The sequence below is a fragment of the Colobus angolensis genome, unplaced genomic scaffold (assembly GCF_000951035.1).
Source record: "Colobus angolensis palliatus isolate OR3802 unplaced genomic scaffold, Cang.pa_1.0 Scaffold150, whole genome shotgun sequence".
NCBI lineage: Eukaryota > Metazoa > Chordata > Mammalia > Primates > Cercopithecidae > Colobus > Colobus angolensis.
The window spans coordinates 7,941,094-7,963,513 of NW_012114600.1; the positions used below are offsets into that span (position 1 = coordinate 7,941,094).

The following is a 22,420-nucleotide window of genomic DNA, read 5'->3' on the forward strand; positions in this document are numbered from 1 at the left end:
TAAAGACACATGCACACATGTATTTATTGCAGCACTATTCACAATAGCAAAGACTTGGAACCAACCTAAATGTCCATCAATGATAGACTGGATTAAGAAAATGTGGCACATATACACCAGGGAATACTATGCAACCATAAAAAAGGATGAGTTCATGTCCTTTGTAGGGACATGGATGAAGCTGGAAACCATCATTCTGAGCAAACTGTCTTAAGGACAGAAAACCAAATACCGCATGTTCTCACTCATAGGTGAGACTTGAACAGTGAGAACAGTTGGACACGGTGGGGAACATCACACACTGTGGCCTGTCTTGGGGTGGGGGAAGGGGGAAGGGATAGCATTAGGAGATATACCTAATGTAAATGACGAGTTAGTGGGTACAGCACACCAACATGGCACATGTATACCTATGTAACAAACCTGCACATAGTGCACATGTACCCTAGAACTTAAAGTATAAAAAATAAGCAAATAAATAACAAGAGTCACCTTTGCTCCATTTTTCAACAAGTTCCTCATCTCCATCTGAGACCACCTCAGCCTGGACCTTATTGTTCATATCACTGTCCGCATTTTTGTCAAAGCCATTCAACATGTCTTTAGGAGGTTCCAAACTTTGCCACATTTTCCTTTCTTCTCTTGATCCTTCCAAACTGTTCCAACCTTTTTCTGTTACCCAGTTCCAAAGTCAAGTTCACATTTTCAGGTATCTTTTCAGTGATGCCCCACTCTACTTGTACCAATTAACTGTATGAGTCCGTTTTCATGCTGCTGATAAAGACATACCCAAAACCAGGGGGAAAAAAAGAGGTTTAATTGGACTTAACAGTTCCACATGGCTGGGGAGGCCTCAGAATCATGGTGAGAGGCAAAGGGCACTTCTTACGTGGTGGTGGCAAGAGAAAAATGAGGAGGAAGCAAAAGGAGAAAACCCTGACAAACCCATCAGATTTCATGACACTTATTCACTGTTTTAAGAATAGCATAGAAAAGACCGGTGGCCCCCATGATTCAGTTGGCTCCCCCTGGGTACCTCCCACAACACGTAGGAATTCTGAGAGATACAATTCAAATTGAGATTTGGGTGGGGACACAGCCAGTGTTACTGGGGAGACTCAATGTTACTGGGGAAACTTCTACACAATTTAAACACAAAGGTTCCTCAACAGCAGACTGCCTCTTACTTTGTAATAAAAGCATAGCAAGACTTCCTTAAGTTAAAATATGCTTTCCCCTAAGATTTTTGTCTTTATGTCCTAAGATTTGGTCTTATTTCTAGGCATAGATCCATACTATGATTATCTTGACCCCACCAAGTACAAGCCCATCTAGAATCCAAGATAGAGCCTAGACGTTGGGTAATTTCCAGTTCCTGTATTCACAAGACACCCATAAGTCAAGATTATCCACTGCTTCATTGTTCAGAATACTACTCATTACCAGGTGTTAGAACTGATCTCCTAGACGCCTCTGCAAATACAGGCAAATGTGCTAAATCCCCTCCTTCAGGGTATGTGAGGGTCCTGTACGAGCCCACCCACTAACTTTTGCCCTTTGCTACTAGATCCTTTCCACCCATTCTAAAGAGAAGCACAACAAATGTCTACTAATATCTGTTTTATGTTGTATGCTTGTGTATCTGTTTGTGTGTGTTGGAAAATAACTATGGTATTAAAGTATAACTTTCAAAACTTGCTCTGGACTATAATATAGAAATTCATACCAAGAATAAGGGATAAACTGAATTACTAATTCATTCTCTCCTTACATAAAACCACTTTGAAAATAAGGAAATTTCAAAACCATGAGACAATATTTTGTTACATTTGTCAAATGGTGAAAATGATTCCTTCATTAAACAAATACGTATTGAGCCCCAACTGTGTGCGTGTCACTGTACTAGCCCTTGGGGCATAGTGGTGACAATGGCAGGTGACGTGGAGGAGGTGCTGTGGAAGGCTGGAGAGGGGCAGGCCAGACTGTGTAGGGCTCCTCCAGTGGGAAGCCAGGCTCTCTTTAGGAGGCTGGGTGTGACAGTAGGTGTGACATGATTTTCTTTGTTCCAGTGCCAGGAACAGATTAGAAGGGAGGATAGAGTGAATTTTAATAGACCTGTTAAGCTATTCACTCACCCAAATGGTAGAAAACTCATCTTTCATTTGGAAGGATTGAGATAGATCTTCTCAGTTTTACAGTTATGTTTCATTGCTGATAATCAGTAAGGTGCTTCAGAACTTCCTATACAAATCAGGAAGTGAGAAAAAAAGGCAATTGCAGTTAAAATGCTTAATCTGTGAAGCTATTATGTTTTCACTTTCGCAGTAACTTGAGATGAAATATTGTGAAACTGCCTTACAGTTTATAGTTTTATGATAATGACTTTCCATCTCATTATTTACAAAGTTCTCATACGTCAGTAACTAATGGCACAAGTTCTGTTTTAAATAATTGCTGAGACACTCCACATGTATTTTCATCCTCTAAGCAGCTTCTAGGGGAAGTTTTTTTAAAAAAAATTTCTTTTAGTTCCTTACTGACATGACTGTATCAGAAAAAGTCATTATGTAGCTCCATGTTTTCGTGTGTGTATTATTAAAAGACTGCTTAACACTGCCATCTTATTGCATTAGAATGACTGTTCTCCTGGTAATACATTTGTAGTGTTGACATCACTACTCTCAAATTAGTTACTTAGTTATTGAGATTGTTATGTGATATTTTAACTTCTAGCTCATCCAGTCATCCTTTCTGTTCTAATTATTGTTTTGAGGTTTTGGGGCAAAATGGATACTGAGTCAAAAGAGAATATAGAGGACACAGAGGCACAGACCTGCTAAGATGCCGCTCATTTTAATTCCTAATGCTCTTTGAGAAGCATTTTATTCTACTAATTTTTGGATGATATTTCAGTGGCTTACTTCACTGCTGTTATTAAAAAGAATGCTAACTTAGGGGAGATTTCAAGCAGTTTTCATTTTATCTCTTTTTCCATTCAAATTCCATAAAAAGTAAGGCACCTCAAGAGAGGTTTCCATATATATATCTGAACTGGTAGGATGATTATGTTGAAGGAGAAAGAGACAGAGAATACTGGATTTGAAACACTGCTGTCACTGTGTAATCTGGGGGAAGTCACTATATTTTAAAAAAAGACTTATCTCATATGCAAAATGGGAATAATGATGCTATTGCTTTGAATTGTCATCAGATTTAAATGAATTAATATATATGAACAATGTTTTGTATACAGTAAGTCTCTATACAAACGTTAGTCAATTTCATCAAATGAGGAATTTACATCTACTCAAGGACATTCCTGTTGGGAGCACAACTTACATAAAGAAGCCACAGAACTCACACTTGATGGAAAGCAGCTGTAAAATTGATTGAAAAGAATCCAATAAACAAAGTATGCCATTGTTTGCATCACGATAGCCCACAGCGATAAATCAGCTTGCATTCATTCTCAGGCACCTGCAGATAAACACGAGCCAGAGATACTGTGTAGGCAGTCTCGCAGTGGAAAGAAAATAAAATCAGAATACTGGTATAGTTTGAAATTTTTAAAGCTTAGGATGGTACAGATAGATTTTTTAATGCTTATGGTAAAGAAATGTGTCTCTCCTTTTACTATCACGGACAGTCACGTTTTAAATTAAATAGACATAGATTTCTTAGAGGTCAAGAAATTTCGACAGCAAATATATGTCTTCTCTGAGGTTTACAATGTAGTGAAGAAATTGTTGTCAGATGACAAAAGATCAGCCTAATGGGAAGCAAAAACAAGTGTTTTAATTGTTTTAATTGACATTTACATTTATTGAGCTATTGACTATGTGTAAAATGTTGTGCCAAGTACTGGCCTATGATGCCTAGGGAAGGAAAAGGGAAGATAATAGGTATGGTGGTCTCTCTGAAGTTTACTATCTAGTGAGGGTCATAAAAGTCCCCAAATAACCCAGGGGAGTAGAAGAATTCAGGCAACAGAGTAAACCCTTAAGTGTGGAAAAACATCAGTTCTCTGAATTGGACCTTGGGGAGGATGCTGCAATAAGATGGCAGTGTTAAGCAGTCTTTCCCGTTTCAGAAGGGCATTTGAGAACGCTGCATCCAACATATTCATTTTATGGATAACTCAAATGAGGTCCAGTGAGGTTGAATGGCTTGCCAAAGTCTCAGAGCAAAACTGTAAGCAAAACCAGCCTTCAGTAGCACCCCACCCAGGGGCCACCCAGCTGAGGGGTTAGTAGGCACTGAGATCCAACTTATGCCAGCCCTTAGGGGCCAGCAGTAGGGATGACTCTTCCTGGGGGGAAGTGTCTCATATTCTAGTTGTCACAAAGGCATGTATTACCTACATCCTGGTTCTGACTCCCTAGTTAGTTCTTTTTCCTGCAATTAGTGGTTTTTCAAACATTTCCCTTCCTCATTATTAAACTCTTAACCTAAAAAGTAACCCCCAAACTGATATAAACAGAGTTTTCCTGAAAGCCCTGCCAACTTAAACTCCTCCTATACCCCTATAGATGTTGTTAAATGGTTTTGTGTTGCAGACTTGCTGTTTTTCAATCATTGCTATTTAACTTGATAGCCACTTGTTTTGGTATCTCAAAGGATGTCCAACACCTGGGGCAATGTATATACTCATGTGTCAAATAAATGAGTGAAGAAATGAAGAAAAGACAATGAGTTCAATAGAGTCTATTGTACTGGTTGCCACTGATTTAATAATTTAATGTAATAATACTTTAATAATAACTATTTAATGATACACCATTTTTAAACCAAAATAACACAAAATAAATAAAATTAATAATATAACTTATCACAGGGATAAAGTTATTTCTTTGGAGCCATGTTATGAGTGGCCCTCACATGAGTCTGTTCCAAAGAAATAACCTTGTCCCTGTGATATATGCCTTTGTGACAACTAGAATATGAGACACTTTCCCCCAGGAAGAGTCATCCCTGCAGCTGGCCCCCAAGGACTGGCATAAGTTGGATCTCAGTGGCTACTAGCCCCTCAGCTGGGCGGCCCATGGACAGGGTGCTACTGAAGACTGGTTTTGCTTACAGTTTTTCTCTGAGACTTTGGCAAACATTCAACCTCACTGGACTTCATTTGTACCCTCTATAAAATGAGTACATTGGATGCAGTCTTCTCAAATGTCCTTCCAAAATGGGAAATGTTCCCTTGTGCCCTTCACAGGGTGTGTGATGGGGGTGTGGCTCGCTTCTTCAGTGCCTGCTGCTCAAACCTCTAGGGGAGCATACAGATGGGCGGGCTGTGGGACTCCAACCCCATGGCGGTGTCTAGGGGTGAATGTTTACAGCTGAAGCCCCAGTGGGCATGTGTTACAGGGTGCTCTTTTAGTTTAGCCGTCCATAGGTGGCTCATGTTAGTCAGCTCAATTAGATCTCTGCGTTATTGCAAGGACAGAGGGCTTTCTGTATCCTGAGGATCTTGCCTTGGTGTACCAGAAGAATCAGATCACACGTGGGCTTGGAGAATGAATGCAAGGTTTTATTGAGCAGATTTTATTTACTTAGCGGCCTGGGCTCTCCTTCAACTGCCCCTGCCAAACTCCATGTCATTCTGCCACTGGATAGCCTGCCCTCTCGACTGCCAGTCACCTGTGTGTTCCTCCATTGATGTGCTTCTGTCGACGCCCAGCGACCTGTGTGTCTGCCTGCTAGGGTCTCAGGGGTTTTTACAGGCACAGGATGGGGGCATGGCAGGCCAGGGTGGTCTTGGGAGGTGCAACATTTGTGCAGGAAAACAAAAATGCCTGTCCTTACCTAGGTCCGTGGGCACAGGCCCCAGGGCGGAGCCCTAGTCAGGAACCCTGCCCTCCTCTACCTAGCACTTCCCTTCCATATCATTGAAAGGGACCACACTCTTCCCTTCCCAGCAGTTCCCTTCTGTATCACTTCTCTGCTGTAGATTTCTATAATTTTAATTTGATGACTTTCATCTAAATAAACTCATTTTATTTCTCATAACTCTAGAGTCAAAACATACAAATGAACTTATCCTGAGTTTGTTGCTATCATTTCAGTCGCAGCTTTCCCTGCCTTTACTCAGTTTAGTCCGGTCTCTCCTTTTCATCCAAAGTCCCTCATATGATTGGCTCATTATGGCAAGAAATAAAAGGAAGCGGGAAGAAAGGAAAGTGACCCACAAGTACAATATGAAAAACAAAGTTTGTTTTTTCTTAAGTGACAAGGAAGCAGATTCTGAATATGATTCCAAAAGGAATTCCAGAAAATATAAGCAGTATAATACAGGATAGTTGGAATAAGTATTAATATATTACCTCCCACAGCAACTATACAGGGGAAAGCCATCTTAATTTTTTATGCCATGTCTATAAAAAATTGAAAAAGAAAAAACCCATAGGAATGGAGTTGTATGGCCAACGTAGAAAAACCTGTGGGGTTCTATTAATTCAAAATCAGGATTAGTACTATCTTAAAACCTAGCCATCACTTTCTTATAACTTTTCATGTTGAGCAGAAAAGAGACATGCTTGATTTCCTCAGTTAATGAAAGTTTTACAATAAAGGGGCATAGGAAAGTTAAAAAAAAAAAAAGAGAGAAAAAAGAAAATTGTCTCAACTCCACCCATCCCTACCTCATGGAAATCTAGAATACTGCTCAGCAGACTGTTATTAAAAAGAATGCTAACTTAGGGGAGATTTCAAGTAGTTTTCATTTCATCTCTTTTTCCATTCAAACTCCTTTAAAAGTAAGGCACCTCAAGAGAGGTTTCCATATATATATCTGAACTGGTAGGATGATTATGTTAAAGGAGAAAGAGACAGAGAATACTGGATTTGAAACACTGCTGTCACTGTGTAATCTTGGGGAAGTCACTATATTTAAGAAAAAGACATATGCAAAATGGGAATAATGATGCTATTGCTTTGAATTGTCATCAGATTTAAATGAATTAATATATATGAACAGCAGTCTGTGTTTGGTTTCTCTTCTATACTTTTCTCCATCACTGTCAACTCCATGACCATTCTTTACCTCATGGCTTCTATTGCAGTATGGCCTCTGCCTACAGGCTTCTCTGTCATTCCACTTCTGTGTCACTCTATCCTCTTTGAATATTTCATATTCTGACTTCTCAGATAGAGAATATAAACCGTATACCACATCATTCCCCGGTATAAAGCACCCGCCCCTTGCCAAGCCACTTCCTAGGGCACTGGGCAGGCCTTTATGCCACACATAGTTATGGCCAGGCAGGCAGGTTTTACGGGGAAGCACTGCCACTTGTGCTTGGTGGTGAGGGGGACCCCTCAGCTGTCAGCAGAGGCGGGCCCACAGCTCCTAAGTGGGGAAGCAGTGTAGTGACTGTGTAGTAGAAATATGGAAACCAGCATTTTGAGGCCTTTAGTCAATATGAAGGAACCGCACAATGGAGAAGATGCGTAATTCCTTTCAGTGCCAGTTGAAGCAGGAGAAGGGCTAATGACTGTAGTGCCTGACTGTGTTATGGGAAAAGTTGTAGAGGGGAACAACAGTATGGAAAAAGAGTCCCCAGATTAGCTGTCTATGAGTCACTAAACTTTCTCCCATCTTCTCAAATTAATACTGTCACAACTACAGTTTGAGTATTCATGATCCAAAAATCTAAAATCCAAAATGCTCCAAAGTTCCAGACTTTTTGAGTGCTGACCTGATGCTCAAAGGAAATGCTCACTGGAGCATTTTGGATTTCAGATTAGGGATGCTCAACCAGTAAGCATAATGAAAATATTCCAAAATCTGAAATCTGAAACACTTCTGGTCTCAAGTATTTTGAATAAGGGATACACAACCTGTATAAGTTCAACTGTGAAAACAATCATTCATTAAATTACCTTCTCCTCCCCTAAGTTTTTATATTTCTAGTCACTCTTATCCATATAACTTATCATCTAGGCAGTATTTGTAGTTTGATATCTTATCCACTGCCAACTTTGCGACATTTTGTTTATTTCCAGGTAGACTTTATGAAGTAGACCATGGCCAGCCTTGCTTTGGATGTGATGATGGAGTAAGAGAAAGAATTTCAAAGTATTTTCTTATGAATTAATAGAGTTGAAACATTTTCTTAGACCACTCAGATGCTAATGTGGACCCTCCCCAAGGCAGAGTTCAGGGCTCCTCTGAGCCAGTAGCCTGTTAACTTCACAATGACCACAGAACTTCAGGAACATAGGAGGAACTGGACAGGCAGAAGTAGGCCACATCCACATCAACATCTTCATGTCCTGGATTTTGCATACACCTATTGCATTGCTTGTTGGCCAGTTTGGTGCCAAAATGAAAGTAACCTACATTACCTAAGACTTCATTTTCACCAGTCTTCTCTCCAGACCAACCTTTGTGGTTTTGGCCCAATTTACTTTAAAATGATTATTTTAATGGCTGCTTTTTTATTCAGTTGTTGTACTTTAGTTGCATTAACTATCCTTCTACTTTGGGAGACTTTTATGGTTTCTAATTATCTATTTATGTTAATTTTGTGATAAATGAAAGGACAGAGAAAAGTACATCTTTAAGCAAATAATTTCCCATTTAGGTGATTTCCTAAGGATACACTTTAGATACCACACTGGGACAGAGGGGATGAATATTCCAATGTCCAAACTGCCAAATTTCTTTCCAAAAGGAGATTGTACCAATTTATATTGTTACCAAAATTATAGAGACTACCACTGTCACTATAGTCTCATCACCTTTAAATGTTATCATTGTTTTCATTTGCATCTGTCCATATTCCATCCATCTATTTTCTATACTTGGGGTATATAAGGTAGCCAATATACTGATAAGGAGTTTAGATGCAATGATTTATAGATAAATAACATTTTATTCAGGACAAAAGGGGCTTTTTGCTCCAAATTTCTAATGCTTTTGAAATTTACCCATGTCTATGATTTAATTGTCTCAATAAAGATTTTTTTATTAGAAAATAATGGTAATTAACAAAAGAATAGCTTTTTCTTCTTGTCTTTAAATGACAATCCTCTGCAGGAAAATTACAAAACCAAAAAAAAAGAAAAAAAAAAGGCTAGACAATGGGAAATCATTCAAGGACAAGATTTTCAACATGGTCTACACACTGCAAGCTGGGGAACCATACTTCTCTAAAATTATTCAAAATCACAGAGCTGTTATTAGAGTTTAAATGCTATGTGGCCACCCTTGACATAAATTTATTTCATTTTAGATTTTTAAATAGGAAATATGCCTACTGAACAATAATTAAAAGTATCTGAGAAGTAATGGGCCAAGTTTGTAACAGTAACTTTTTGTGGTTGCTTCAATGGAATGCCCAGAAGTAGAATTTTCTTATAACTTAGATTGCTTAGAGTAAATTTACATCATCCTAATTCTCTGATTGGGAATTAGGATTTTGCTTCCTTAGTTCTCCTCAGATAAGAGTGAAGGTGTCCTATCCTAGAGAGATACTCTGTGCTTTCCTAGGTATGTTTTCACCACTACCCTCAAATTGTAATTGTGTAATTATATCATAAATTTCTATCAATAAAGAATTATTAGGGTTAACTTTCTATCAGTAAAGAACTATTAGGGTTAATTTTAGAGGGATATCTATGTTTTGAGGTGATAGCTTAGGGACCTCGTCCAGAAAAATCATAGTCCTGCGTCAGGAACTGGAAATAAAATCGTGCTTCACTGACACTCCTCAGTAATGAATCAGCAAGCTTGTGCAGTAAGCCCAGTAGAACAGTGGTAGATGTGTCACACAAATTGTAGTAAGCTCCCCCCTTTTCCACAATGCTGAATCTTTTATAAACTCTTTGGGAAGGGAACTAAGTTTCATACATTTATCAGTGATTAGGACTGAATATATGAAGTTGGAAGTTTTGGTTTTCATACGCAGGTCATATTTCTCTTCCTCTACTCCCATATATAAGCCTGGAGCAATCAAATTATTTCATCATAGAGAATAAAGGGGCCATATAGACAGTATGTGCTGTGTAAGAAGCAAGGAATATACTACTTATGGCTAACTGTGGCAAGAGCAGTTGTATATTTGCACTGCTTAAGTTCCTTTGGTTATTTCTTAGGTTTAAAACTCTATAGATAAATGATGGAAAGGTAACATCTTAAAAGGCAGAAATAGATCTATGTATGAACTGGGTTTGGTGGGTGTTGAGTGGGCAGGGGAGCATTGTTCCACCTTCAAAGGGAGCCATTAATTTCTACATGGTATTACTAAAGGGAGTTCTGTGTGTTCCGTGATTGGAACAGGGAACTGATGATTTATTTGGTCTATATATCAGGTTTTAGCCTAGTCATTCTGCTGGTAAAGATTAGTTCTTTCGCTCTGCCAAAATGAGACATATTTCACCTGATTGCAATGCAATTCTGCTTTGTCCACTGCAGTGCCCTCTGAGCAGCTTCCCATTATTGCAGTCATTTTCAGGTTTTGCTCTAGGATGTGGTGAAAAGGTGCCACATCCGAGAGCGTGACTTTTTCTAATCCCAACCCACACACTGATGTCAAAGTATTTTTGTTCCTTCTCAGGAGCGTTATGTTCTTCAACCAGCAGTTGCCAGGAAAGCATGAGGATATTTTGCAAGAATGTTTGAAATCTGCATTTTTATTTTTTAGTTGGTATTTCTAGTGTTTATATTTTGAAGGTCAGGTGTGATATCACATTCTCAGTCATTAGCTATGAATGTATTCCTGAGTGTGTAACTCTGCCAAGTCAGTGCCTGCAGTGCCTTCCCAAAATCAGCATGAGGATGACAAGGAGCTACTCGGCCTTTTTTGCGCATATAAACGTGCACAGCCAGATGGTGAAAAGCTTCATCAGGGCAAGCACAGAGTCCACTCTAAAATATCCTGCTAACCATTGCCACAGCAGGAGCTCACCCAAGGAACTGTGATAATAATGAAAAGAGTAAATAGAAAATTATTCAGTGAATTTTAGTTATTTCATTATTTGTAAGTATTCCTCCTTACAGGAGCCTGCCTACCTGCCTGCCTTTCTTTTTTCTTTCTTCTCTTTTTTCTTTCCTTTCTTATTTTCTTAAGATCTTCATGACTCAAAAGACTATTTCATTGTTGGGGATTATTGGTCAAGGGACATCTGATGCTGTCTTCTACTCACAATTAAACAAATGCAAATGTAAAAGCTTCATCATTCAAGGAACATTTATCTCTACATAGGGTGTTATGATGGACAATAGGTTGAGATTTTTTTTTAAAAATAGAAAGTTAACTATTCTTTTGGCAAGCACTTATAAATTGCTTTCTATGTGCCAAGCAGTTATCACCTTGTTTAATCTTTGTAACAACCCTATATGGACTCTTACTTTACAAGAAAATTGACACACAGAGAGGTTAAGTAACTTGGCCAAAGTTACAAAGCTGGTAAGGGATAGAACTCAGATACAGACTCATGCAGTTTGACATTAGACCCTGTGCTCTTAACCCCTGTGCCATGCTGTACTCCCTGGGATGAAATTTCAGTACAGTAGAAGAAGGAGTATATTAATATATGACCATACAGAGTACTATATGATAATGACATAAATGAGGAAAATGAAAAGGAGTTGTAAGAAAGGAGAGAATATTTCAGACAGGTGAATGGGTAGCATCCATACAGGCCTTGAGTGATGAGGTAGGAATTGATGGTAAATACTGACAGTAGATATCAGGAGTAAGAGTTTGCCTTCAGTTACAGGAAATGTCACGAGTAGGAGATACTGGGTCTAGAATGTAGGTTCAGAAAATAAGTAATTTAGTTTAGTTGGATAAAAGGATTGTGTATAGGAGTACAAGATAAGGTAGGCTGCAGCCACATTCTGCAGGCCATTTTGTAGACTGCTGGAATAAGGAGGATGGAGGTTTTTGAACAGTGAGGTAGTCAGGGTGCTTAACTTGGTGGGGTATGAGTTTGAAGAAAGGAATGTTAGGAGCAGGAAAATCAGGAAACTGTATTCATTTACTACTGCAACACACATTAATAATATAGCACTTCCCGTGGGTCCGGAATGCAGGCATTGCTTAGGTGTGTCCTTTGCTTAGGGTCTCACAAGCCTACAATCAACGCATAGACTGGAGCTATAGTTTCATCTAAGGCTCAGCTGGAGAAGGTTTCACTTTTGTTAGCAGAATTCAGTAATTTGTGGTTTTGTGCTGAGGACTTCAGTTTCTTGCTTGCTGTTGGACAGAGGCTGCCCTCAGTTCCTTCCACAAATCTCCGAGCATAGGCATCCTACAACATTGCGGCTTGCTTCTCCAAAACCAGCAAGGGAATGAGAGAATTCAGCTCAACAGCATTGGAATCTTACTTAATTACATATGTCCTGTCACCTTTGCCATATTCTGTTGGTCAGAAGCAAATCCAAGGTCACACCCACACTCCAGAAAAAGGAATTACACAAGGCATGTAAAGCAGAAAACAGGAATCATCAGGGTTACTCTAGAGTGTCTCTCCCCCAGAGGTAGAGGCAGGTGATGGGACACACACTTGGAGTCTAAATTAGGGTGGTGTTAATGCAAATAGAAAAGTCAGATTCAAGAAATTATGTCTAGGAAAGATGGTTTCTTGTCTATACCATGTGAAATTCTTTGTGTACATTCTCTAACATAAGCATCAAAATATCCCTTTGAGGTAGGTGCCAGGAAAATCCTTATTTCACAGATGATGACACAGCTTTGAGATATTAAGCACCTAGAGGCCACATATATCCTAGCTTTACCTGGGTGTCCCAGCCTAGATCTGAACCTAGGATGTCAATGCCAAAGCTCCTAGTCTTGGCCACTCGTCTTTACTTGGACTTAAAAGTATAAAGGACCTAAGAGAAGTGCATAAGAGGAAAATGAAGATAACTGCAAGACTTTTAAACCATTCCAATTTAGGGAAAGGTGGTGTTAACTAAAATAGAAATGTCATAAGGGGCACTAGTAGAGTAATACTTACGCTATGCATATACCACACGCCAGGCAGTATGCTAAGCATTGAGTGTGCAGATGCTCTATGCTTATCCAGATGGGAATATTTAATGTCCCCAACAGCCGGTGATACAGTCCTTTCCCCGATTTCACAGATCAGGAACAGGACCATGCCAGTACCCTCTAAACTCAAGGTTCCACAAATGCACTGGTTGGTATTTTGTTCATGACTGTCATCTCTAATGTCTGACACATACAAAGTGCTCATTATATAAGCTTCTGAATGAATATAGCTAGTAAGTGGTAGAGTCACAATTTGAGCTCAGAGCAGCCCCATGCTGCCTCTGGAGAGGTCATTTCGTTGTAGTCGTATTGCATTTGAGGCATGGCAGGATCTAGATGTTCATAGCAACTCTGCTATTTTAGGTACTTAGGTACCTAAATTCTCAGTGTAACTTGGAGGAAAGTTCAAGGCCAGAATAAACTATTGAGGAGCATCCACATGGAAATTATCAAGTCCTAAAATTAGATGGGATGATTATGAGAGGGTATAGGTCTCAAAATAGTACCTTAGAGGACACCTATATTTAGAGGTTGAGAAGAGGAAGAGGCAATGTAAAAAGCAATGAGGTCAGAGAGCTAAAATGGAAATACAGATATAAAAGCAAAGAGGGAAGAGAAGGAGGGAGAGTTGTCAGCAATATTAAGCACCACAGAGTAATCAAAGAGCATCAAGATTAAGACAAGAAACCTGAATTTGTATTTTAGGAGATAACTGATGACTTTTGTGTGAACATATCTGGGAAAAAAGACCATGTAAGACTTAGCCAGCATCTGGGAGGGTGGGAGAGTTGGGCTGTAAAGAAGGAGTGTGTAGTCAGGTAGAGCTCATGAGTATAAACTTCTGGTATTTCAGGAGAGCTAGTTGTAGTAATATGAGAGGAGTTGAACATTTGAGTAGGAGAGACCTTGTGTATTGTAGACAGAAGGGAAGGCTCAAGCAGGACGAAACTAAATAGGGCAGGAAAAGAAGAGATATTCATGGAATGTGACCCCAGAGGAGGCAGGAGAATGAGATGCAAGACCACTGATAAAAGGGGCAGTCCTCAGAAAGGGTGACAGACATGCACCACTGGAGGGAGGAAGGAAGCCTACCTACAATGTTTTTTTAAAAACTTTTTCTTTTCTCAAATATTGAGAGAAAAATATAGAAAAGTAGAAGCTGACAGAGAAAAATTGATGTTCAAAGTAATGATCCTCAATTCTTTTAAAAGAATTCCAATTGTTTAAAGATCTGTTCTTCAGATTCAAATGTATCAAGTCCTACAAAACATCTCTAAATTTCTGGTTTTATTTTATTTTTCTCAACTGAAATTGGTAAGTCTTCCAAAAAAAGGAGGTAAGTTCATCTACGTAGGAAACAGAAGGAAAGATTTCAGGACTACAAGATAGTAAGAAATATTTTAATTGAGGCAATAGTTGACAAAAGTTTATGGAATGTCTACTGTTAGATAAGCAGATAATTCAGTAAAGAAGACTATAAAGGATAAAATAAGCATCATTAGGGAACCAACTGAGATAAAATAGCATGAACTTTTAATAGAGCCCAACCGCATGGTTTCGTAACACTGCTCAGTTTCTGAGAAGTAGTTGTTGAAAGTTAATAATGCCACACCGGGTTGGAAATGCAAATGGTGAAAAATGGCAGACAAAAATAGAGGAAGAATGGATTCTAGAGGCCAGTGAAGACAGTATATACTTCATTTTATTGTGTTTGCCATCATTGCACTTCACAGACATTGCATTTTGTTTTACTAACTAAAGGTTTCTGGCAGCCCTGCATCAAGCCAGTCTATTGACACCATATTTCCAACAGTATGTGCTCATTTAGTGCCTTTATGTCACATTATTTCAGACTTTTTCATTATTATATCTGTTATGCTGATCAGTGATCTTAATGTTACTATTGTAATCGTTGTCGGGCATCACAAACTGCACCCGTATAAGACGTCAAACTTAATTGTAAATGTTGTGTGTGTTCTGACCACTCCACCAACCAGCCATTTCCTTTTTTGTCGTCCTCTCCTGGAGCCTCTCTATTCCCTAAGAAACTACAATTAATAACTCTACGATGGCCTCTAAATGTTCAAGTGGTAGGAATAGTGGCACGACTCTCACTTTGAATCAAAAGCTAGAAATAATTGAGATTAATGAGGAAGGCATATTGAAAGCTGAGACAGGCTGAAAGCTAGGCCTCTTGCACTGAATAGCCACATTGTGACTACAAAAGAAAATTCTTAAAGGATATTAAAAGTGCTACTCCAGGGAACACACAAATGATAAGAAAGTGAAACAGGCTTTTTGCCGATATGAAGAAAGTTTGAGTGGTCTGGATAGATGATCAAACCAGCCACAACATTCCCTTAAGCACAAGCCTAATCCAGAATAAGTCTCGAATTCCATTTAATTCTATGAAGGCTGAGAGAGGGAAGGAAGCTGCAGAAGAAAAGTTTGAGGCGAGCAGAGGTTGGTTCATGAGGGTTAAGGAAAGAAGCTGTCTGTCTTCACTTCACACCTTGTTTGAAGTGAGGCAGCAAGTGCTGATGGAGAAGCTGCATCAAGTCATCCACAACATCTACCTAAGATATCTAATAAAGGTGGCGTATTAGTCTGGTCTCACACTGCTATATATAACTGCCTGAGACTGGGTCGTTTATAAAGGAAAGAGGTTTAATTGACTCACAGTTCTGCAGGGCTGGGGAAGCCTGAGAAAACTTACAATCATGGAGGAAGGGGAAACAAACATGTCCTCTTCACATGGTGGCAGGAAGGAGAAGTGCCAAGTAAAAAGGGGAAAAGCCCCTTATAAAACCATCAGATCTCATGAGAACTCATTCACTATCATGAGAACAGCATGGGGGTAACCACCCCCATGATTCAATTACCTCCCACTGGGTTTCTCCCACAACATGGAGATTATGGAAACTACAATTCAACATGAGATTTGGGTGGAGGCACAGCCAAGCCATATCAGGTAGCTATACTAAACAACAGATTTTTCATTGTAGATGAAACCGCCTTCTGTTGGAAGAAGACACCATCCAGCACTGTCATAGTTAGAGGGGAGAAGCCAATGCCCAGCTTCAAAGGACAGGCTGGGTCTCTTGTTAGGAGATAATGCAGCTGGTGACTTTTAAGTTGAAGCCAGTGCTCATTTGCTGCTCCAAAAATCCTAGAGCCCTTAAGAAGGGCTAAATCTATTCAGCCTGTGCTCTATAAATGAAACAACAAAACCTGGACGACAGCACTTATATTTACAGCATAGTTTGGTGAATATTTTAAGCCACTATGGAGACCTACTGCTCAGGAAAAAAATAAAAAAGATTCCTTTCAAAATATTACTGCTGATTGACAAGGACACTGGTCACTCAAGGGCTCTGATGGAGATGTACAAGATGAATGTTGTTTTCATACTTGCTAACACAGCATCCATTCTGTAGCCCATGCATCAAGGAGTCACTTCAACTTTCAAGTCTTATTATTTAAAAAATGCGTTTCATAGGCCATAGCTGCTATCGATAGTGATTTCTCAGATGGATCTGGGCCAAGTAAAGTGAAAATGTTCTGGAAAGGATTCACTATTCTGGATACCATTAAAAACATTCGTGATTTATGGGAAGAGGTCAAAATACCAAATGAATAGTTTGGAAGTTTGCAAGAAGTTGATTCCAACCTTCATGGATGACTATTTAAGGGCTGAAGACTTTAGTGGAGAAAGTAACTTCAGATATAGTGGAAAACAGCAAGAGAACTATTGTAGAAGTGGAGCCTGAAGATGTGACTGAATTGCTGCAATCTCATAATAAAACTTGAACAGATAAAGAAGGAACAAAGAAAGTAGTTTCTGAGATGGAATCTACTCCTGGTGAAAGTGCTATGAACATTGTTGAAATGATATCAAAGGATTTAGAGTATCACATGAACTTAGTTGATGAAGCAGTAGCAGAGTTTGAGAGGATTGACTGCAATTTTGAAAGAAGTTATCTGGGTAAAATGCTATCAAACATCAATGCATGCTACAGAGAAATCTTTAGTGAAGGGAAAAGTCAGTCAATTTGACAAACTTCCTTGTCTTATTTTGAGAAATTGCCACAGCCACCCCAGCCTTCAGCAACTTCTGCCCTAATCAGTCAGCAGCCCTCAACATTGAGGCAAGACTCTCCACCAAAAAGATGACTCATGGAAGGTGCAGATGATCGTTAGCAATTTTTAGGAATAAAATATTTTAAAATTAAGATTGTACATTTTTAGACAATATTATTGAACACTTAATAGACTACACTTTCATGGGAACATAGCTTTTATATGCAGTGGGAAACCGAAAAATTTGTGTGACCCACTTTATTGCAGTGGTCTGGAACTGACCTCAGAATATCTCCAAGTTATGCCTGTATTGGCATGGTCTAAGCTGAGCAGTGAGGTTAATGAATACTGAGAAGATAATCCAAAGGCAGATCTGGGTGTAGCACAGATTATCAGAAATGAGGAGATAAACAACGTGGTGGTTGTGATCAGAAAAGGAAGGCTCTAAGTCTGAAGTAAAATAGTTCCAAATCAAGGAAACTATAAAGTGCTCTCTCTATAGTTTTGGAGATTAAATAAGGAACTATGAGGCCAGTGCATTATACGGAGCACAGAAAACCACACACCACATGTTTTCACTTATAAGTGGGAGCTGAACAATGAGAACACATTGACACAGAGAAGGGAACAATGCACACTAGGGCCTGTGGGGGCTGGGAGGAGGGAGAGCATCAGGATAAATAGATAATGCGTATGGGGCTTAATACCTAGGTGATGGGTTGATGGGTGCAGCAAATCACTGCTGCACACATTTACCTGTGTAACAAACCTGCACATCCTGCGCATGTATCCTAGAACTTAAAATAATTTTTTTAAATGAGACCAATGAATTAAAAATAAATGAATGTGGCAGGGGATGAGAGGAGGTAGACTGAGCAGGCACCCAAATCCTCAAGACAGGTAGAATGTTATGATAAGTTCATAAATACTGTAACAATAGGGCTTGGATGACAAGGTTCAAAGATAGAGGTTGAAGGAGACAGGACAATACTCTAAATTGACAACAGGGGATAGGAATGTTTTTGAGTCTGATAATATCTTCAGGGGCAATTAAGGTAAAGAATTGGAAGTTCAACTTCAGAATCGATCTAAACTGTAGGACACTTTGCTTTACTATGGATTAAGAAGGAAGGTCATCAGGGAGTGACTGGTAGAGAAGTAAGAACACACAGCAGGAAGGGAGAGGGCTATTTGGAATCAGATAGAATCATTTGCTTCCCTCATCCACCCCATCACCCTTTACAGGTTACCCTTCTAATCCTTAAAATAGTCTACAAAGTGTTATCCCCATTTTATCAGATGAAAAGTATCTGGCTCTGAAATTTGAATCTTGTCCTGATTGCAAGTTCCATGGTCTTTTCACTGCCACATACTGACTCTCAGTGGTACTGAAGTATTACTGCAGCTTCCAGGGACTAATTAGAAATCATGTCTAATTTATGTGAAATGGTTATAAAACAGTGTCTTTGTTTTGCTCTTGAATTATACTTAGCTCTAAAATTCCTGTGTGAGCTCGCATATCTAATACTGTATATTTAGTTCTTATTTTTTAGAAAAACATTTTGGACTATTAAGACATTAAGGAATTTCCAAATACATATATATGATCATATTGAATTCTGCAACTGTAGTCTAAAACATTAAGTTAATGCTTACATTGCATTATTTTTCAGGTGTGAAAATGAAACCAAGTTCAAAACAGAAGACATATTTTGGGCTTACAATTTCTGCCCTACTCCATATTCCTGGACTGCACTTCTGGGCCTTATTTTATATCTTGTTTTCTTTGCACCTGGTAAACAAAGACTTTGTTATTACTGTTGCATTAATTGAATTGCCTCTTTTTGGAGTACATAAACTGTAATTTTTCAAATTTCTTACATGCTATTTTACTAAAGTTTTTAATGTTTTATTTCTCAGGAATGGGACCAATGCCTTGGACTGTGAATTCTGAAATATATCCCCTTTGGGCAAGAAGTACAGGAAATGCATGTTCATCTGGAATAAACTGGATTTTCAATGTTCTGGTTTCACTAACATTTTTACACACAGCAGAATATCTTACATACTATGGTAAGATAATATTTTTTCCAACATAGTTTTGTTTTTATTACTCTATTTTTAGATATACTATAATATCATTTGTGAATATCATTTGTGATTGAGACTATGTGGCTATATGTTGCTGTTATAAGTATCTCCATGTGGTTTTCTTGTCCTCCAAAGGCATTGGAAATGTATCTGGAAAAGAAAAGAAGGATTCTCCTATCCTAAACAGCATTGCTTCTTGTCCTGCAGTGCTTAGGGCTGTCACACAACCCCTCTCCCAACCCAGCTCTCTCCCCAGGTGGAAGTCTTTACACCATAGCTTTTAGTTTCACAGAAACCTAAAAAACAGAAAATGGTAAAAAGATGTAGGCAGGGAGTCTAGGACCAATGAGATATCCTGTGACAGGCATAGCGTCAAGTCTAAGAGCAGAATCTGCATAGGGCTGAAAGTAGCTTCCCCAAATGCTTAACAGTATTCTGTGCTGTGGCCATGCCTTCCACTGTATCACCTGTGCTGCTCAGGCCAGTGCATGTGCATTTCATTGTCTTCTGAGACCAGCACTTACCACTTGCAAAAGTGTAAACGTGGCCATAATTCAAAATCAAAAACAATAGTGCTTAGTGGCTGAGTCAGGAAAATACTTTGGGGAGCTACTTCGAATCCATTTGTACTAAAGTGAAAAGACTGCTTTTTAGAAAAAAAGATTTCTGCATTGTTCACATGACTTTATAGGTTGCAGTAGGATTATTCATGATGAAGTGTGAGGTTTCATTCTAATCTCATAAGTCTCTGTGGTAGAGATGGAATGCCTGCTGCTTAGACCATTCTCCCAGAAGACCTTCTCTGATCTCCCCACAATCTCACTTTATTCCGTGCTCTGGGCACTTATCATTCCTCTTCGCAAGAACAGGTTTGTCTGCCCCTAGCTCCCTCTACTAGACCATAAATCCCTGGAGGGCCAGGACTGTGCCTTGTTCATTGTCACATTCCCAGTTCCTCCCAAGGCATCCTGTTCACCTGGTAAGCACCAAAAAGTGTTTGTCAAGTAAATAAATAAATGGATAAATTTTGTAGATGAATGATGAATATGATGAAACATTGTAAAAATCTATTCCCATCTCTTCTGAACATGCTGAATTGGTATTTGATTTTAGTTCATAGTATTTATCTAATGCTTTTATTATCTTCATAAAACTTTTCTCTCTCCTAATCACCACTTAAGGCATTTGAAATATTTATTTTTTTGGAAAGGAAATGCACTGGCATTTTAAACTGGATATATATTTAGTGTATTCAGCTGGATCCCATTTGGCAATTAAACTTTTTCCATAAATTCATAAACTCATCTTCATGACATAATAAATATGAGCACAATAAATATTTCCTCGTGTTTACTGATTCTAGGGAACACTTAAATATTTGAAGACCTAAATATATGCTGGCATCCTGAGAAAGCATTTTTCATAGAAAGGCATAGACCAAATAATAAAAGTTTACATGATTATACTTTTGACAGCAAAGCTCCTCTTTCTTGAATTTATTCTGCCAGAAAACCATAAGAAAAATGAGGCAACAGTAATGAAATTTAAATAGGGCATAAGCAGAATTCTTTCAAAAATAAACAGCTAAAAGCATTTTGCCTTGCATTAAGCTTCTCTCATGTCAGAGCACTGGTCCATTTGGTCTACTACTCTCTAGTAGCAGAAAAATAGGCTAGTTTTTCCCCCTTTCTGTGTCTCATTGTAATCTACATGTTACTGGTTTATGTGAGTTATGCATTTCGATTCCTGATTTAATAAATATATATCCTAATCATGTGTTCCTCTGGAAATAGTTATGTCTTCTTTGTTGCCTCCTTTTTTATTGTTTCATAAAATCTCAAAATTTGACTCCTTACTCAACCATATTGCTTACACAGGTCTGCCTTGTGCATCCATTCAATAATGTTTATTACTAAAAAGTATCATTGCTATATCACCAATATGCCATTTTATATATGGCACATGTGGCTAAAGAGATCCCTTGGGGGGCATTATGTCAAAGCTTCTCTCTTGAGGTACTACTGAAATTCAGTCAAACATGGTCTTTGAGTCCTCAATTTGTGTAATTCAGTCAAATAGTTGTTTTAATCTGGAACTTAATGTAGGGCTCTAATAAGATTTAAATCCTTAGAATAAAGGTGAGGAATATCTACAATGTTCAATAGCCCCGATGGACTCATTACAGACATTTTTTCTTTCCATTTTCATTCCAAGGGAGGAATAAATGAGAAACTGAGATATGTGACTGATTTGACCATGACATGGAACAGGTCACAGCCTCCCAGGTCTGTCCACACTCCTCCGCGACTTAGCCATAGGTCTAATCATTGGAACCCACGCTGAGTAGGCAGTTTTGGCATTTGAGTGCTTTGGATTCCTCAGATTTTATAAAATCGTCTTGTATTTTAATAGCAATTCATTGATATTATTCAGCTTTGGGAATCCAGGTCACAAGAAAGAATCTGTAATCAACTTCAGGAATCTTCCTAACCCAACTAATGTTTTTAACTATAGGAATTTAGCACTGACAGGTTTGATTTGTTACTTCTAATTATGCTACTGTTCCCAAATTGTGAAAGATAATGATAAAGATAAACTATACCATTATATTTAAAAGTCAAACTGGGTTTGCTGTTACAGATTTTGTAGTTTAGAAGCGTAGTTTAGTCTAAAATGTTTTACCATCTGTACTTATTTTTTCTTTATCTTCATCATAATTACCATCCAGTCTTTGTCCCTCCATGCTAAAGATTCCATTTCTCTTCCTACCTCCACAGTCTTGCTTATCTGTACTCAGAACACAGGACTTCATCTCCTTTCATTCTTTTGTCAAAATTCCCCCATTCTCCAAGAGCTAGCTTATCAGTATCACCCTTTTTGTAAAGACATCCCAATTAATTAGTCACACTAATCTTATTCTGTATCTTAATAGCAACTCTTCCTTTCCTGGTCATTTAGTAGAATTTGACAAAATCTGGCCATCACTTTTTTGAGCAACTGATACTCAGAATTCTAATGGGCATGGTAACATACATTATTTCTCTTCTTTACAGTTGGGCAAAGCAGGAATTATTTTCCCCGTTACACAGATCAGGTCTCTCTCTCAAGCATCTCTTAACTGTATCTCCTATATATGCTCCTGATTTTGGCTGTAAAATGTATAGAGTCATAAACTGCCAACATTTAAGTAGGAGCTGAGAAACCCCCTTATTTTACTTAATGAGGCAACAGAGGCCCAGAGGTTAAATGAC

The 22,420-nt window shown here is 38.6% G+C and overlaps 1 protein-coding gene across 1 annotated transcript in view; it reads left to right on the forward strand.

Annotated features, from left to right (window-relative positions):
• SLC2A13 (solute carrier family 2 (facilitated glucose transporter), member 13) overlaps positions 1-22,420 on the forward strand; it is a 426,909-nt gene that overhangs the window by 397,913 nt on the left and 6,576 nt on the right. The window contains exons 10-11 of the mRNA XM_011936118.1: positions 18,752-18,873; positions 18,999-19,151. Of these exons, the coding sequence (XP_011791508.1) occupies positions 18,752-18,873; positions 18,999-19,151 (275 nt within the window). The remainder of the gene's footprint in view (positions 1-18,751; positions 18,874-18,998; positions 19,152-22,420) is intronic.